At 41.2% G+C, this 19,492-nt stretch overlaps 2 protein-coding genes across 27 annotated transcripts in view; one reads left to right on the plus strand and one right to left on the minus strand.

The window, feature by feature from the left end:
* LOC137249748 (cilia- and flagella- associated protein 210) overlaps positions 1–19,492 on the minus strand; it is a 176,833-nt gene that overhangs the window by 88,214 nt on the left and 69,127 nt on the right. The gene's annotated exons all lie outside the window — the stretch shown is intronic.
* The window catches only part of l(1)G0196 (inositol hexakisphosphate and diphosphoinositol-pentakisphosphate kinase), a 136,500-nt gene that overhangs the window by 66,431 nt on the left and 50,577 nt on the right, over positions 1–19,492 (plus strand). For 22 of the 26 annotated variants that reach the window (XM_067781553.1, XM_067781548.1, XM_067781552.1 and 19 more), the window contains 7 exons: positions 10,894–11,110; positions 11,585–11,866; positions 11,937–12,125; positions 13,703–13,788; positions 15,979–16,147; positions 16,208–16,405; positions 17,470–18,403. In XM_067781553.1, coding sequence (XP_067637654.1) covers positions 10,894–11,110; positions 11,585–11,866; positions 11,937–12,125; positions 13,703–13,788; positions 15,979–16,147; positions 16,208–16,405; positions 17,470–18,403 — 2,075 coding nt within the window. The remainder of the gene's footprint in view (positions 1–10,893; positions 11,111–11,584; positions 11,867–11,936; positions 12,126–13,702; positions 13,789–15,978; positions 16,148–16,207; positions 16,406–17,469; positions 18,404–19,492) is intronic. The other 4 variants (XM_067781554.1, XM_067781543.1, XM_067781541.1 and 1 more) reach the window with 3 other exon arrangements.

Consider the following 19,492-nt stretch of genomic DNA (forward strand, 5'->3'; position numbering starts at 1 on the left):
GAAAATTCACATGCGGTAAGCTATAGAACCGAACATTAATGTAAATGAGCATACAAACGAGAAGTAAAACAAAGGGGCAACAAGAAAACGACACTACCGGATGTAAGAGGAATATCCGTTAGAAGTGCAGCAGGAATCATCTCCAGGTAACGAAACGACGATGGAGAACTTAAGCGACTTAATACGGCTCTTTTCCGCAAAATTAGAGAAAGAAAACGAAACCAAGAACAACATATCAGTGGAAAATTTCGGTAAAGTTATTCCGGAATACAACGGCGCTTCAATTCCAATACGACAATGGCTGGAAAACTTCAATCAAAATGCCGAAGCATATGAGCTAAGCGATAAACAGAAATATGTCAATGCAAGAAGCAAGTTGACTGCATAGTACAGGTCTACAAGTAGGATATGTATCAGCACCAAAGAGGATAAATATAATAAGAGCTGTCACTCGTTATTTTATGGCGAGTATCTCGCTGAAAATTGAAAAAATTGATGCCGAATGTTTTCTGAGAGGGACATTTTTAATTGTCTCGCATTTATCCATGCCGTGTAGGCCCCTTGTGCAACTGTGATTTTTGGAAAGAGAATTAAATAAATTAATTAAATACAGTCGAAAAATAAACACAAATACCCCACGAAAATGTATAGAAGACATTTATAAACATCTCGCCCAAAAAAAAAGTAGCGACTACCTCTCAGTATACATCGAGTAAATGCCAAAAAAATAACGAGTGACGCCTCTTATTGTATTTATCCTCTTTGGCAGCACGCACATACACAGCCACGCTCACATGATAAAATGCTTGTTCTTGTTCGTTTTTTTTGTAGATGCTATTTGGGACTGTTGTACTTCTATGGTCCAAGAAAAGTGTAGTGGCTGCTAACGACAACTGCCTAAAATTTTTATCGTAAAATTACAAAGAAATATACTTATTTACGTTCAAACGAGCACTTAATTACATCTCTCTTTAAAATCCATATGTTTTGGACAATTTTAATTAACAAATTGTGATACTTTATTGCCGGGGACGCTTGCTAAAACACGACCAAAACCGTCGGGGGAGGTATTAATAAACGGGTTTTGCCTCGCTTCCAATAATTCGAATACTTTGTCGCCTTTGGACTATTGATAACAGGACAAAACGCGTCTTTTCATTTCTCTTTCCACGGGTTATTGCAGTCAACCTCGGTTTCAAACTGTTTTTCGCGGAGAACTTTTGAACGGGTAGAAAAACTTAGCACCCGTGTTGTATTCTTAATACTGGAATAACTACGCGTCCTCAGATATCCAAATTCAAGACTTTTGTATAATTTTCTGTAGGACCCATATAGGTGCACTACATTTTCATACTAAATTCGTTCAAAAAATTTACCATCACAGCAACCCATATCTGATATTCCGGTCCTTTTTTTGTTTCCCTGCGTCGCTTCCAACGACAGCAACCCCGGTAATTTTGACACTTCGTTCAGTGTCAAACGCATGTTCCACGGAGGTTCCACTGAGTTCCACAATAGTTTGACACTGACCGAATGTCAAACTGCAATGTGTTAGAAAAGGAAAGAATTGCTTCCTTCTCATACATATCATACTTGTAAACCTGTACTATGGTTGACTGGAACAGCGAAATTGTTTTTGGAATCAGTATCTGTTTCGAATTACGAAAGCTTGCAAAAAGCTCTAATCGAAGAATTTGATAAAAAGCTTAATAGCGCAGAGGTGCACAGAATACTAAGTAGCAGAAAAAACGCGATAGTGAGAGTTTTCACGAGTACATTTTGCAAATGCGAAAGTTCGCTGTGGTAGACGAGCAATCGACCATTCGTTATATTGTAGATGGTTTGGCGTTGAGAGCAGAGTTAGCAATGCAACTATACGCAGTAAGAACATTTAAAGAACTACGCGACAAACACGACTTGATGGAATTGGCGATTGGCAAACAACACGGCGAAACCATGCAAAAGGTACATAAGATACTGGATACATAGGTACTGTGGATCATCGAGTCTTAAAAGAGCAGATTGCAAGGCAGAGACGAAATGTTTTAAGTGCAACGGCAGCGGTCATATGGCGAAAAATTGTAACCAAGGAACGAAAAAGAACGAGGAAAAACTAATCGACAAAAAGAAACGTGCAAAGGTAATCAAAATAAACGACAAAAAGCTTAGCTGTCTTGTTGACACAGGCGCGGATGAGACACTTATTCAAGAAAATGTTTATAAAACAATGTTTGCTTATTTAGCTGTGCAAAAAAGCAGTGTTATTTTGTATGGTTTGGGAAACATTCCCACCTCAGTTTTCGGGACATTTATAGCGAGAGTGGAGATAGATGGATTACACCACGAGCACAAATTTTTAATCGTTCCTGACAGCAAAATCAATTATGGTGTGATAATGGGTTATGATTTTATTGAAAATTTCACGGTTGTGTTGAATGCGAATGGCTATCAATTTTTGAGTTGCGAAGCAGATGTCGATAAAGTAGGTTTGAATGTTTATAACATAAGCAGTATAAGCGATGAAATTGATGTGCCAGCACAGTACAAGGCAGCTATCAAACGATGATTAGTAATTATAACCCAGCAAGTGCTCAGCAGGAGTGTCCGATACAATTAAAGATTTTACCGTGCAAAGATCTTAGCTTTAGGCAAAGTCCGACACGATTGGCATCAGTTGAACATGCGGTAATACAAAAGCAGGTTAAAGAGTGGGTTGAACAGGGTATAGTCAGTGAGTCGAGCTCAGATGTAGCAAGCAGAGTTGTACTTACCAAAAAGAAAGATGGATCGTATAGAGTATGCATTGACTATCGCGTATTGAATGCCTGCGTTTTGAAAGACCGATACCCCGTTCCGCTAATTGATGAAGTGTTAGAGAGGATGCAAAACTCAAAAGTGTTCACCGTGATGAACCTTAAAAACGGGTGATGAAGGCAGCAAAAAATATACGGCATTCATTACAAGAGAGGGGTTATATGAATTTAACAGAGCTCCTTTCGGTTTCTGTAACTCGCTATATTCAGGCAATTAGTCAACGACGGTATCATGAAGCTTTACGTCGACGATATCATTGTCTTCGGTCAGTCAAATGAGAATTGTCATCAGAATTTGCAGAAGGTGTTAGACAGGGCGCAATGTTTCGTGTTGGAAATTAAATGGTAGAAATGTAAATTTTTCAGAGAAAAAATCGAATTTCTTGGCTACATAGTACAGAACGGAAAGGTTGGGCCAGGCGAAGCGAAAATAAAGGCTGTGAAAAATTTTCCAATACCACCAGACGTCAGGAGTGTGCAGACCTTCCTGGGACTGACCAGCTAATTTCGCAAATTCGTGAAGAATTACGCCATCAATGCCAGACCCCTTACAAATCTGTTGAAAAAGGAATCTAAGTTCAAAATTGGTGAAGCGGAAATGCTAGCAACCGCAGAGCTGAAAACAATTTTGACGTAAGAACCAGTTTTAAAAATTTACAATCAAAACGCTGAAACACAGCTGCACGTAGACGCTTCTAAACACGGGTTTGGTGGAACGCTCTTACAAAAGTTCGAAGGAGAATGGCATCCGACGTTTTATTGGAGTAATAAATCCTCTTTAACCGAAGACAAACTGCACAGCTACATACTCGAAGTAAAAGCAGCATACCTAGTTATTAAGAAGTTCCGGCAGTATTTAGTTGGAAACACCTTTACACTCTTGACAGATTGTGCAGCATTTAAGCAGACTACGCAAAAGAAAGACTTGCCCAGGGAGGTAGCGCAGTGGATAATGTACATGCAAGACTTTTCTTTCACCGTCGAGCATAGACCTGGAAGTCGGGTGAAACATGTGGATTTGTTAAGCCGTTTTCCTATTATGGTCATCACATCCGAGTTGCAGGCGTGAATACACAACGCGCAGCAGAGCGATGAACATATACAGGCAGTTCAAGAGGTGCTAAAACAACGTCGTTTTGGCGACTACAAGATGATAGGCTCGCTACTCTACAAACAGCGGCAAGTGCACACAACTTTGGCCACGTGCATGCCACGCCACGATGGATGCCATCGAGCAAGAGTATTTTATCCCTCATTTAGAGAGTAAAGTTAGGCAGCACATAGCTAATTGCATACAGTGTATAACGCATAATAGAAAATTAGGTAAACAAGAAGATTTCCTTCATTGCATAGACAAGGGGCAAGTGCCGCTAAACACTATTCATGTGGACCATTTGTTTGGTTGTTTACTACAAAGTCGACTGATGCAAAAGAAGTTGTAAAACACATGCAGACTTGGATAAATATCTTTGGAAGTCCAGAAATACTGGTAAGCGACAAGGGATCTGCGTTCACGTCCAACATGTTTAAGGACTTCTGTACACACAACAATATTAACCATATTGAAGTTACGACTGGTGTAGCAAGAGGCAACGGCCAGATAGAACGCGTAAACGGGGTAATATTATCAATACTATCAAAGTTGTCAGCCGCGGAGCCCGAAAAGTGGTTTAAGCACACAGGCCAGGTGCAAAAAGCGATCAACGCGCATGTCCACGATTCAACTAAACACACACCATTTGAGGTTTTGTTCGGCATAAAAGTGAGACACGAGCTGAATGCGGAGTTGATCAAGATGTTGGGAGAAGAAAGTATTCAATCTTTAAACGACGAACGTAGCACCATAAGGAAAGAAGCTAGATCCCAGATATCGAAAGCACAAGAAATATACAAAGCACATTACGATAACAAACGCAAAGCAAGCTATACGTATCGAGTCGGAGATCTTCTCGCAATTAAGTACACACAGTTCAGAGCTGGTAAAAAGCTAGCAAACAAATATATTGGGCCATACAAAATCGTGAAGGTTAAACGTAACGGCCGCTACGACGTAGAAAAATCAGCTGACGTCCAGGGGCCCAATCGTACATCGACAAGTGCAGGCAATGTTAAACTATGGAGGTTCGTTGAGACCGCAGAAGACGGGTGGTCATCCGGGTCAGATGATAATCAGACTGGCCGAGTGTAAAATGGTGGCATCCCTACACAATTATCTACGCTGCATCTGTTAACTACAATCAAGGCATACAAAGAGAGTAAGTGGAGACAGATTGCGACTAACAGCCGAACAGCAGACATCAACAGCAGCCGTAATACTAGAAAGCAATCACTAAAGTACCAGCAGTCATTTTTAATTGTTAATTGTTTTTAATACTTTTACTTTTTATTATCTTTGTATCATTCGTTTGTTTAATTAAAATATCATACTTTACATGTATACCCTTTCCGACCCAAAAACGTCCGCTAAAAACGTCGATACATATGAAAATTTTTTTAGTAGGTCATGAAAAAACCTTAAAAATCAAAGTCGAATAAAAGTAAAAAAATGAAATTTAGCAGGCTCGAAAATTATATTTTTGGGTATGCGTAGTGGAACTTTTTTTCCTCAGCCCAAATCCTATCGAAAAATGGATGGCGCGATATCGGTTAACTTTCGTCTATACAAATCGACCCACATACCTATTTACATACGTCCTATTCGATTTGCCTGAAATTTGGTATATAAATTTGCCTATATTAGTATTTACGATCCTTTTTTCCGGGAGGTAGACCAGAGATGGACTCGGACCTGGATTAGGACTAGGACTGGGACTGAGACTCGGAGAGGGACTGGAACTGACACTTTGAACGGGACTGGAACAAAAGGCATACCACCCTCTGGGACTCGCAATAAGGGATGAAGAAGAATGAGAACCCACTGCTTCCCAAGGCAGTCGGTTCTATGTACCGGAGCGACTCGGGATTTTTCCCGACCAAGGACTGTCATCTCAGTGTGACCCCATTTAATTTGTTGCGTCCCTCCCACAAATTGTCATCCTCCCAGCAGCTCTTTGCAGCAGGACTGCTCCATATTCTCTTACTCCGGGAAGGCAACGAATCCAATCCGGGTCCGTCTCCTGACCCCGGTCCTGAGAAATGGTTTTGCTGCATCTGCCGGAAAAGAATCTTTTTAGGACGGTCATACTCTGTTCAGTGCGTCTCGTGTAAGGTATGGTTGCATCGGACAGGTTGTTCTGGGCTTGATCCCAAAACCCGACGTCCACGCAACTTTTATAAATCTTTTGTGGCTCCTTGCTGTTCACGCCCAAGGACGTCCCGTAGTCTACGCCTAAGCGCCCCCCCCCCCCCCCCCACACTACCTTCCAGCAGCCCCGCTGCTGCTCGCGCCCCACGGCGCCAACAACTCAAACAGCTGCTACCACTCATAACTACTACCTTCGTAGTAGAGTCGGTAGCAATGCTGAGCATCAGCCCTTGCCCCCGTCTTCTCCTCCCTCTTTTCCGGCAGCAATCGTGTAGGTCAGGGAAACAGACTCTTAGTCCCTACCTCCGTTTGCACCGTCTGCCAGCACAGAATATATATGTTTGCGACATCCGCCCAATGCAGCTCCTGCTTTGCGTGGTGCCACTTTCCTAGATGTTCTGGTCTCCGCGACGGCAACCCCCTGACGGGTTTCATCGCGCCATGTTACCAGGTCGCAAACCCAAATCATCCGGGTACCCCAATGCTTGCCCAAGGACGCCCAGTCCCAGGGCCACAACAGCAATTGCGTCCTGGCCTTCCACAACCCAGGCGTAATCACCCGTCACTTACCCCCAGAGTGGCGGCGTCTCCCCTCATGCACTTCAGAATTCTGCAGTTAAACTGTAATGGGCTAACTGGGAAGATTACGGAGATAGTCGATTTCATGAAGCGGCACAACATCCGCATTGCTGCGATTCAAGAGACTAAACTCACAGCAAGATCTGCATTGCAGACCTGCTCTGGGTATAATGTCCACAGGAAAGACCGCGAGAGCGGAAATGGAGGCGGCCTCGCGTTTAAAATACACCACTCTGTGCAATATTAGCCGTGTTTTTTTTTACACGCGTATACGTTTCATTTTCGCGTGAAAAAAAAACGCTTATCCTCGCTTAGATAATGGTTAGGAGACCCATCTAGAGGCTGTGGTTAAACAACTAGCTGCAGCAACAGGGTGTACCGAAAAGCGGGGACACAACGCTCTGATGGCCATAGGGTATAACATATAGCTGAATCAGTTGCGATGAATTGTGGACACACATAGAATACATAGAATTAGTGTAGAGGGTAAAACAAAGACACATATTTCAGTAACATCTGAGTATTATGCGTATTGAAATTTAGTAGGACAAAATTTATGCGCAGCAATTTCAGAGGTGTATTTAAAGTTTGTCGCTTAGCAGTCCACATAAAGTTTAAGTGTAAACGGATATACGCGTGTTAAAAAACACGGCTATTATATATTTGATCCTGGCATCGACCGCAGGGACAATGTCTTAGAACGTCATGGCCTATCTGTCCGGTCAGGCGATGCAAACCTAGAAATCATCAACATCTACATCCCTCCTGCCACCTGTTGCTCCAGTGGATACCGCCCTAATATCAGAGCCTTACTCACTGGCAACAATCGCATTATCTTAGGCGATTGCAATGCCCATCACGATCTATGGCACTCAAACTTGCGGGCGGACAGTAGGGGTGAGATGTTGGCGGATCAAATAGAAGAAACGACGTTCTGCACAATAAACGGAGACGCCCCCACACGTATGGTAGGAAGCTGTCACAGTTCGCCAGATATCTCAATCGTGAGCGCAGAACTCGTAAACTGCGTCGACTGGCAGCCGATGGTAACATTGGCATCCGACCACCTGCCTATACTTATTTCGCTCGAGCGTACCGCCGACTTCATCGTCACCGAAAAACGCACTTTCATAAACTTCAAAAAAGGAAAGTGGGAAGAATATAAATCTTTTACAGACAACCGCTTTGCTGCCCTCCCTATCCCGACTGATGCCCGCCAAGGGGAGCGTGCATTCCGTAATGTCATTGAATCCGCCTCGGCAAGTTTCATTCCCGCCGGGAGAATTCCCGAAATCCGGCCCACTTCCCGGCGGAGGCCGCAAACTTAGCGAGAGAACGTGACCTTATAAGACAGCTTGATCCAGGCGACCCCCAAATAAGGGATATAAACCAACACATCAGATTGCTTCTGGACGAAAACAAGCGGGCGAAATGGGAGGAGCACCTAAGAGGTTGTAACCTCTCTACCGGTGTGGGTAAACTTTGGTCCACCGTAAAGTCCCTATTGAATCCGTCTAAGCACAAAGACAAAGTTTCCATCGCCTTTGGCGACAAAGTGCTATCGGATGCGAAAAAATGCGCGAGCGCTTTCTGCCGACAATATATAATGCATCCTACGGTCGACAAAGATAGACGGAGAGCCAATAGACACGCACATAAACACAAATTCAGCGCGTCACCAATCACCATCACCGCCAAAGAGGTTGAGGACGCCATTGGTCGCGCTAAACCATCCAAAGCAGTGGGCCCAGACGGCATAGCCATGCCGATGCTTAAAAGCCTAGGGAAAGAGGGTTTCAAATATTTAGCGCATGTCTTCAACCTGTCTCTTTCCACCTTTGTCATACCCGAGAAATGGAAAATGGCCAAGGTGGTCCCGCTAATAAAGCCTGGGAAACCAGCTAACATAGGAGAGTCGTATCGTCCGATATCTCTCCTATCGCCAGTAGCAAAGACGCTTGAAGCCATTTTGCTCCCTCATTTCCAAGCAAATTTGCAGATAGCCTCTCATCAGCATGGCTTCAGAAAACTCCATAGCACTACCACCGCGCTAAATGCCATTAGCACCCAGATAAATTGCGGTTTAAATCAATAACCCCACCATAGAACAGTACTCGTAGCGCTAGACCTATCAAAAGCTTTTGATACGGTCAACCATGGCTCGTTACTGCAAGACCTGGAAGGGTCTACCCTTCCCCCATGTCTTAAAAGGTGGACCGCAAATTATCTGGGTGGTCGGCAGGCATCGGTGCAATTTAGAAACGAAACATCAAAACCAAGGAGAATTAAACAAGGGGTGCCACAGGGTGGTGTCCTATCCCCACTTTTGTTTAATTTCTACATATCTAAGCTACCTTCACCACCGGAAGGAGTCACAATCGTTTCCTACGCCGATGACTGCACAATAATGGCCACAGGCCCAGGTCCAAAGATCGATGAGCTATGCAATAAAATAAACGGCTACCTCCCTGATCTCTCCAGTTTTTTCGCCTCGCGAAACCATTATCACCGACTAAATCTTCCGCGACCTTATTTACAACATGGACGTCCCAAATGTCGACCATTTTGAACATCCCCGTCGATGGCACTACGCTACCGACTGTCCTACACTCCAAAATCTTGTGTGTGACGTTTGATCAGGATCTACATTTTGGTGAGCACGCAGCCGCAATTGTTCCGAGAATTCAGAGCCGTAACAAAATCCTCAAATCCCTCGCTGGCAGTACCTGGGGAAAAGATAAAGAAACACATACAAAGCAATTATCCAGCCGATTACGTGCTACGCGTCACCCATATGGTCGCCAAGCCTAAAAATTACCCACTGGAAGAAGCTACAGGCCTGCCAAAATACTGCTCTCAGAAATGCCACGGGCAATCCCCAGAACACCATCTGCATAAAGAGGCGAGAATACTCCCCATCAGGGAGAGAAATGAGATGCTGACCAAACAGTTCCTGTTGAATACCCAGAAACCTGAGCATCCCAACAGACATCTGATTGATGAACCAGCACCGCCTAGGGGCTTAAGGAGTCATCTCCGTAAGCATTTTGAGGAAATACGGCACCTGAGAACCCAGCCGTATGAAGCGGAAAACACAAGCTGGTCCTTGGTGAACTCCATAAACAGGCGTCGGACCTTTATGCCGGGAATTGCCCGGTGAATCCAGTACTTAAAGAAAAGTATCCAAAACTCGCGGAAGAGGAACGCATACTCCCCAGGGAAACGCGTGTCACTCTTGCTCAACTTCGTTCTGGATACTGTAACAGGTTAAACTCTTACCTATCCAGAATCAACCCCGACATACAAAATGTATGCCCCGCTTGCAATGTGTCCCCACATGACACCAACCATCTCTTTAATTGTAATGTGGAACCAACGCCACTAAGACCCCTTCCCTTATGGTCGACCCCTGTGTAAACGGCAAGTTTCCTTGGACTCCCGTTAGAGGATATTGATGACAATTTGTGATCGGTCGCGGCTGTTAGGTGGGGCGAAGCATTGCTACAACAATGAGAAGAACTTTAGAGAAGAGAAAAGAGAGAAGGGGAAGGAGAGTGAGAAAGAGATAGAATGAGACGAAGATAGAGATAGATGATGGGAAAATGACGGAGGGAGGAGTGAATAAAAGGATTAGGAAAAAGTGATGAGGGGGGAGGGCAGAGTTAGACGGAAAATGCTTATTAAAATGTATGCAGATAGATCTAATTTAGGGCAGAACAACGTCTGCCGGGTCTGCTAGTATGTATATAAAAATGATTTGCTGTGCGTTAGTCTTGCTATAACTCGAAAACGGTTTATATGATTTCGATGATTTTTTTGTTTCGCTGTGGTTCAAAGATGGTTAAAAAAATATTTTTTAAAAAGGTTACGCCTACTATTAGGCTCACTTTTTGAAGGCAACCCAATTTTAGGGCAAGACGAAGTCTGGCGGCTGCAATAGTCTATCCATAAAATTTTTTTTAAAACATTTCATTGTCACCCAATGACTTTTGTGGCGACATTGTTTATATGTGTCTCCACTTTCACTTTATGTCCTTCCATGCTTTTTTCATACATACATATTTACAAGCAATATTCATACTATAATGCAACTAATCTGTTAGCAATGTTTTGCTCTTCGCCAATTTAGAAAATTTCGAGCTAATTCGTTTCAGTTGCTATATTCATACCATTCATCAGATCAGGTTTCTCTGTTTGATTCTCTGTTTAGAACCTTTTACGATCAACTAAGAATCCAGCATTACTTTTAAAACTTAGTATACTTTTCAGGTACGGACGTTAAAGTTTACACAGTTGGTCCAGATTATGCGCATGCCGAAGCACGAAAATCACCAGCATTGGATGGCAAAGTGGAACGAGATAGCGAGGGCAAGGAAATACGTTATCCAGTTATATTGAATAATGCCGAGAAGCTTATATCACGTAAAGTTTGTTTGGCTTTTAAGCAGACGGTATGCGGTTTCGATTTGTTGCGGTGAGTTGCTATTGAATAATATTTTTTATTGCTTTTTGATATTTTTTTACATATTTTTAGCAATAATTTTGTTGTGGCAAAATGATTCTAGCTTTGATTGAAACAAGCCGAGTTCAGTACCAGGTGCAACAATATGTCAGCTTAAACCAAGACGATTCAATACAAGGTGATGGCAAAGCGAATTCAATCAATTCGCCGTGCAGAAGAATGTCAAGTCAAAAGAAAATTTGTATTGATTTCGATTAACTGACATTTTGTTGTACAAGGCGTTGTATGGAAATTAATCGACACCTGGTACTGAATTCACCTTGGGTTCAAACACAAATTTTCCCGTTTCCAAACTTTCAAAATTTGGTCGATGGTTCTTGTACTTTGAACCAGAGTTAAAATCTATAGTCCCAAAAAAATTAAACACTTGCAAAGGCTTGAAATATATAACTTCATTAACTCATTTATTTTTTTTAACCCCTCCAGCGCAAATGGTAAATCATATGTATGTGATGTAAATGGCTTTAGTTTCGTAAAAAATTCAAATAAATATTATGATGATTGTGCCAAAATCTTGGGTAATATGATTTTGCGTGAACTTACGCCCACACTGCATATACCATGGCTGGTACCCTTCCAATTGGATGATCCGCCCATTGTACCTACAACATTCGGCAAAATGATGGAGCTGCGCTGTGTGGTGGCGGTAATACGACATGGCGATCGTACGCCCAAACAAAAAATGAAACTTGAAGTGCGACATCCCAAGTAATATTGAATCGCATTGTGTTTGTTTTTATGCAAATATTTATTGTGTAATATCTTTTTATCGTTTTAGATTTTTTGAAATATTTGAAAAATATGAAGGCTATAAGGATGGTCATGTTAAATTGAAACGTCCCAAACAATTACAAGAAATATTGGATATTGCAAGATTTTTACTATCGGAAATACAAAATAAATCTGCAGATGCTGAGATACAAGAGAAAGAAAGCAAATTGGAGCAGTTAAAAAATGTTTTGGAAATGTGAGTATTTGTGCGGCTTAAAGGAACACTCAGGTTGTTTACTCCATATCACGAAAGGATGTAGAATCACGCCACTTAGATGGCAGTGTCTTTGCCTTGCCAGAATGACGCGTTCGCAGAGAATTTAAACCGAAGTGTCATCCTCCAGCTCAAAAAAGTGACAGATTTGCCTGTCGGATAAATTTAACTGGCTTATTTATTTATTTATTTATTACATCTTATAAGCCTAGATTAATAACTCCATATCACATATTACATATTATATGAGATCTCTTCTATCTATCTTATTGCAGTTGTACGACAATATGATATTAATTTCTTTTTAAATACATTCAGCTCTTCACAGTTTCTTATATCTATAGGAAGTTCATTAAATCTTTTTAATCCTTTGTAAAATAAGTTGAGCTGTCCGCTTTCTGTGGAAAAGAGCGGAAGCCTAAAATTATTCTTATTTCTAGTATTAATATTGTGAATATCTTTTTGGTATGCAATATTATTGCTCAAATACTCCGGTAAATTCCCTTTTTTAATATTAAAAACAAAAATCATTACAGAATAAATTATACGCTGTTTAACACTAAGCCATTGTAATATGTTCAGCATATCATTATGTGATATCGTTGGCTACAGTATACTACCCAGCGAAAAATAGTTGGTCCTCACTGCTTAAATTTATGAGTTTAATTTATACTATCGTTGCTGGGAGTATAAAAAATTTGGCCTGCCTTTGCCCTGGGCACTTAATCTAGTGTCGTCTAAACTAATTTGTTCACCAGTTGCTTATAGTTTTCCCAGAGTGGGCCTCTGTGAGTCCACAGAAGGGCTCTGGACCATATAATGCTATTAAAACACCCTGCATGGCTAGGCAGTCTGCTTGTTTACTACAATCATGTCCCTGATTGCCAGGAACCCATGCTAAAAAACCTTGTTTTTGACTTCCAGATACTTTAATACTCCAATGCATTAATCCACTAGCATAGACGTAATTGTGTAAGACTGTAAGACTGACATAATGAATTCCAAATTCACAAAGTAAAACATCTCAGGAGCCACAAGCTCTCTCACTTTAATATACCGCTTTGTTTGCGTCTAGGTTGTCTGTTTTTGTTGTTATAACAGTTCTTCGCCCCATCCAATAGGTGCGACCGATCACAAATTGTCATCAATATCCTCTAACGGGAGTCCAAGGAAACTTGCTGTTTCAACAGGGGTGGACCATAATGAGAGGAGTGTTAGAGGCGTTGGTTCCGCAATACAGTTCAAGAGATGGTTGGTGTCATGTGGGGACACATTGCAAGCAGGGCATACATTTTGTATGTCGGGGTTGATTCTGGATAGGTAAGAGTTTAATCTGTTATAGTATCCAGATCGAAGTTGAGCTAGAGTGACTCGCGTTTCCCTAGGGAGTGTGCGTTCCTCTTCTGCAAGTCTAGGTTGTCTCTTGTGCGCTTTTACTTATGGTGGGAAACTACATTATATATTTAAAAATTGTTCAGCTTGACAATTCGGTGGGATTTTTTACGAACACTTCTTTTTGTTTAATCTCAAATCACTAAACTCTGATTTTTACTTTGCAGGTATGGACACTTTTCTGGCATTAATCGGAAAGTGCAAATGAAGTACCAACCAAAAGGACGACCACGCGGTTCAAGCTCTGATGACGGTAATGCTTAATAGCACCATCAAATACAAACAAACAGAAATCATCTGAATATATTCGTATACATATGTATGTATGCACATTACACGTATCGAAAAAAGAAAATCCTCCCAGAATAATAAGTATTTCTGCGGCTCATTTATAAAAACTTTAAAAATAAGATAAAAATTGCTCATTTTTAAATTTACACCCGTCCATAAATTTATATAAAAAGTATTTTTTGCTTTTCAACTTAAACTACTTTATCGATCTTCCTGAGACTGTTAAAACGAAAAATAGTTGGTAACCGAAATCAGGACGCAGGATGGTTCCCGAAAGTGGATTGCTTGTACAAGATAAGGGAAGTCATTTGCTCACACATCCCCCACCGTAAAGCCGCGCTTTAGATTAATTAAGCTATGATAAACTATTTGAAAAGTTTACGCACTAGCGGTAGTCGATTGTTTCGCGAATAAAATAGTTCCAAGTGTTCACATATGTCGTGCCTGCATCATTCATTCCCTATCTGATCGCGTTTACTTTGGGGACGGATTTAATGGTCACTATAGGTATGACTATTTACGATGCTACTGAAGGCATTGTAGCTACAAGCGCGCAAGAGTTGCCAATACAGCGGTTAAAACAGGACATTTGATATTTCAAAGATGAAAGACTAGTACCAATTCAATATGTTGCACGAAATTTTATCGAAATCTAAAATATATTTGAAAATTTGCAAAAAACAGTTCGAATAGCAGAACCAAACCGACCTATATCACCTATATCACACAATTTTTGAAGAACGACCATCACCCCCCGAGGCTCTGGCGACCCCGAACTCCTGCTAGATCTACACTCAGAGAAAAACGGCGTTCTAAAATCCAGCACCACCGGACTCAATTCAAGCTTTTCATGTTCTTACTTTTTTGTTCTTAGAAACGAACGACCTGTTTTTAAAACAACAACCTTGTTTTTGAAAAGAGAACGGCTGTTGTTAAAACAAGAACAAATGTTCTATTAATGAGAACGATGTTCTTAAATTAAGAACAATGTTCTTAAATTAAGTTCAAGAAAAAAATGGTACAATTCGTGTGCACTACAATGTCAGATACATCATTTGGCACAAGCAATCAAGCAGTTGTAGTGGCCCAGCGGCTATGATGTTGCGGTTGCAATCGTGTGGCGCGAGTTCGATCACCGTCAAACTCTGAAGTTTTTTAAAACAATTTTTTTATGTTCTATTTTTTTAACACTTATTTTTCGTTCAGTTCCATTTACATATGCACAGGAAATTCACAAACTTGTTGTGAAATTTTTTAGTATATATTTAGATTGTATCAATAAAAATAAGAATTTCTCAATAAGAGAAATACATGAAAGAATGCATATTATGTGTGTTTTCATCTTTTGAATTTTAATAATTTTTTTTGTTATTAATATTTTTTATTTATAACAAAAAAATTATTAATAAAAAAAAGTAAATAAATGGGTAGTAATTGAACAAATTACCTTCACACTTCCCACAAAGATCAAGCACACACCGTTCTTGAATTGAGACCGAAAAATCGTTCTCGAAGCGTGAGAACGAAAAATATTAAATCAAGCCCAAATAGTGCTTGAAATGAGCACAGAAGGTTCACACATCAATACCAAACTGGTCATAAAATAAGAACGGAGTGCTTGGAAAACTGTTCTTAAAACAAGCCCCTCGTTCACGAGTTAAGAAAAAACGTACTTTAGAGACTTTTGTCAACGAAAGTTCTCAATTTTGAACTTGTTTCGTTCGTTTTAGAACGATTTTTTCTCTGAGTCTAGGGGGGTGGTATGGCCTAGAAGGTTTCATGTGGTCACACTAAATCGTTCCCGAGATGGTCAAGCTAGTACCTTTATGGTGCTTGTCACCGGAACGTACCGGATCTGCATCCGGCAACGGACCATCAACATCTATAACACTCCCCAAGGTCTTCGGGGAGTATCCTTATCGCTACAACAACAACGACCAATCACAGAATTTGCCTACAAAATTCTGCTTCTCAGAATTCAGTTAAATACTCTTTTAATTCTACTATTCGGGACTTATCATTTTCAGATTCAGTTAAAACCACATTTACTAAATAACAAATCTGTACATGGAAATATTAGTATTTAATTTTGTTTATTTTCTTCCTTCTCTTCTTTGTCTATTTTTCTTTTGAAATAATTTATGCTTTAAAGTAGATGCACCAAAGGAGCCATCTCTTGTTTTAATACTAAAATGGGGCGGGGAATTAACCCCAGCTGGACGTATACAAGCTGAGGAGCTCGGACGAATATTCCGCTGCATGTACCCGGGTGGTCAGGGTCGGCAAGATTACTCTGGTACGCAAGGCTTGGGTTTATTGAGGTAAACTTTAAATTTGATCATTTTATTTTAGTTCACTAAAAACATATTTGGTATTTGCAGATTGCACTCTACATTCCGCCATGATCTGAAAATTTATGCTTCCGATGAAGGTCGCGTCCAAATGACGGCTGCCGCTTTTGCCAAAGGTTTGTTAGCATTAGAAGGTGAACTCACACCAATTTTGGTTCAGATGGTCAAGAGTGCAAATACAAATGGTTTGCTGGATAATGATTGTGATTCTAGTAAATATCAAAATCTGTAAGTATGACCAGTATAAGCTAAGTATATATATAAAATCAGTTCTAGTTTGCATAATCAAGTACGAAAATAGTTAATTCTTGCGAGATATAGAAAAGCAGCGGTGAAAATGATAGAATTAATTCTAGACAACTTACCCTTTATCTAAATAAATAAAAACTTTTCAAAGTCCCATGTGTCGCCCCATGAAATACTAATGTCCTCATGACTCTTGTTCACGTTTTTTAGAACCTGACATAGTTTTATTAATATGATGCACTGTTGCTGATGTTGTCTTAACGATAAAGTCAGGACTAGACCTCAGGGGAAATGGGCGAACGAGAAAACAGAGAGTATAAAAGCAGCGTAAGCTGAGGAATTAGTAATTAGTTTGATTTAAATATGCTATAAGTGAAGTATCCACCGTGGTGTGATGGTAGCGTGCTCCGCCTACCACACCGAATGCCCTGGGTTCACGCCCCGGGCAAAGCAACTTCAAAATTTTAGAAATAAGGATTTTCAATTATAAGAAAATTTTTTTAAGCGGGGTCGCCCCTCGGCAGTGTTTGGCAAGCACTCCGAGTGTATTTCTGCCATGAAAAGCTCTCAGTGAAAACTCATCTGCCTCGCAGATGCCTATCAGGAACTCCCCAAAATTTGTTACAGTATGACACACTCATATTTTTAACAGGATTCCCCTCGCATAGGTGAGGTTGACAATTGGGTTGCTGAAGCGGGCGTATTTTTGTGTGGATTTTGCTTAGGGCCTCCTTTTGCTTATCTGGATCAAACGGCTGCGTAGACAGATGCCTAGTGCTTACGGAGATGTTTCCTTACTGACTGAGATCATCTGTTCCTTCCACGCCGTAAATAGAGTGCCGTGGATGTGGTCGATGATAGTACTAGGTCGCGCGAGGTGGAGAAAACCAGAAGTACTGGGGAGCTAGCTGTTTATTCTAGAAACTAATTCGTCTATTGGATCCATTATTTTATTCACTTTTTCAATTTTGAAATTTTCCGCAACCCACTAGCGATCTTCTGTTCATTAAAAAATCGCACAATAACCTTTTTCATATTACTTTCAGAGCCAAACAACGTCTTCACGATTTAATGCGTGTTGATCGAGACTTCAACTCCGAAGATCGTGAACTCATTAATCCTTGTAATAGTATTTCAATAAATCAGGCATTGGACTTTGTGAAGAATCCGGTGGATTGCTGCAATCACGTGCATAAGCTAATCAAAGAATTGTTAACAATAATCAGCATTAAAAAAGAAGATCCAAAAACCAAAGATGCTATATTATATCATGGCGAGACGTGGGATTTAATGGCACGTCGTTGGGAGAAAATTGAAAAGGATTTTAGTACAAAATCCAAACAATATGACATTTCAAAAGTTCCAGATATTTACGATTGTATAAAATATGATCTCCAACATAATCAACATACATTACAATATGATCAAGCCGAAGAATTGTATATTTATGCAAAGTACTTAGCTGATATAGTTATACCACAAGAGTATGGTTCTACAGTGCAAGAAAAATTGGCCATTGGTCAGGGCATTTGTACGCCATTACTGAAAAAGATTAAAGCAGATTTACAACGCAACATCGAAGAAGTTGGTGATGAATCGGTAAATCGATTAAATCCACATTACAGTCATGGTGTCGCTAGCCCAGGTCGTCATGTACGTACCCGTTTATATTTCACCAGCGAAAGTCATGTACATTCATTGTTGACAGTATTACGTTATGGCGGCCTCTTAAATGTACTCAACGATGAGCAATGGCACCGCGCTATGGACTATATATCGATGGTATCAGAATTGAATTATATGGCACAGGTTGTGATAATGCTATATGAGGATCCAACTAAAGATCCCACATCAGAGGAACGTTTTCATGTGGAGCTACATTTTAGTCCTGGTGTAAATTGCTGTGTACAGAAAAATTTGCCACCCGGTCCAGGCTTTCGTCCACATTCGCGCAATGATTCTGACAATCGTAAACAAATGGTTAGTAATATTAAAAAAAAAAAACAAAAGAAACTAATATTATTATTTATATAGCACCCAACGGCAAAAAAAAAGTACCCAGACAGATTTCTGTATATATGACCTGGAATCATGAAACGACCCTATTGTGCGAGAACAAGTTTTCCAGAAAAACGCGTTTAATGTTTTTATTTAGCTTGATTCTGTGTAGCGGCCGGCCGTTGTGAACGAATTTTGTAATTAAAATTTAAGTAACTTCCCGATAAGCTACCCGCACTAGGGTAGGCACCTTTTCGTTGGTGTGAGGGCTTAGCCGATCTCCATAGCGCCCGACTATTATGCGGAGCCGTTTAGGACTGGCATCTACGCCGTTTCGCCTCATAGGAGGGCAGCGGGATGTCGGTGACTGCCAACCCCTAATCCAGGGTGTTAGGCGGACCGTGCCTATTGGACGATTTGCAGCCAGGGGAAAAATTCGGCTGTATTCGAACGGAGCCTTCCCGATACCGGGCCACCTCGGGAAGTATTGATGGCCTTACCACAGTAAGGGGCGCTGCTGTGGCTGACGGTTCTTTCCCCGTATATAATACTGGACCGCTGAGCCCGCCTTGTCGGACAGTTGGTCGTACGACCAAGATGAACAACTCATTACCAAATTGTAATAAGGAGGATGATAAGAGGAGGACTGAGTCGCAAGCCAAGGACGACAAATATGCATTGAGCGACGCGTCGGACTCGGGGAGTGAGAGTAGTGCTGATTCAATGAACTCCGTGTTGGAAAAGCGCACAAATGAAAACAGAGTAGAAGAGCGGAGAAGGGTACGGAGCAGAGGAAGTAAAAGAGCTCTCTAGCAGTACCGTGCAGCACTAAGAATTGTCCAACGCCTGGGAGCAGTGGTCGACCCAACAGAAGTGTAGATGGAGAGCGCTTGAAATGGGCCCATGAGGCGGTAGAAGTAGGTCGAAGGCAGTTCAAAAAGTTTGCTGCTAGAAACCCTCGGTTCTGCAACCGGTACGAGGAGGAAGAAGCGTGGAATGGCAGAATGAAGAGACAACGTTCGGCGGAAGGCGAAAAGCCTGCTTTCAAGAGGCAGAAAGGACCCAGTCCCA

The sequence above is a fragment of the Eurosta solidaginis genome, chromosome 4, assembly GCF_040869045.1.
Source record: "Eurosta solidaginis isolate ZX-2024a chromosome 4, ASM4086904v1, whole genome shotgun sequence".
In the NCBI taxonomy this organism is placed as follows: Eukaryota; Metazoa; Arthropoda; class Insecta; order Diptera; family Tephritidae; genus Eurosta; species Eurosta solidaginis.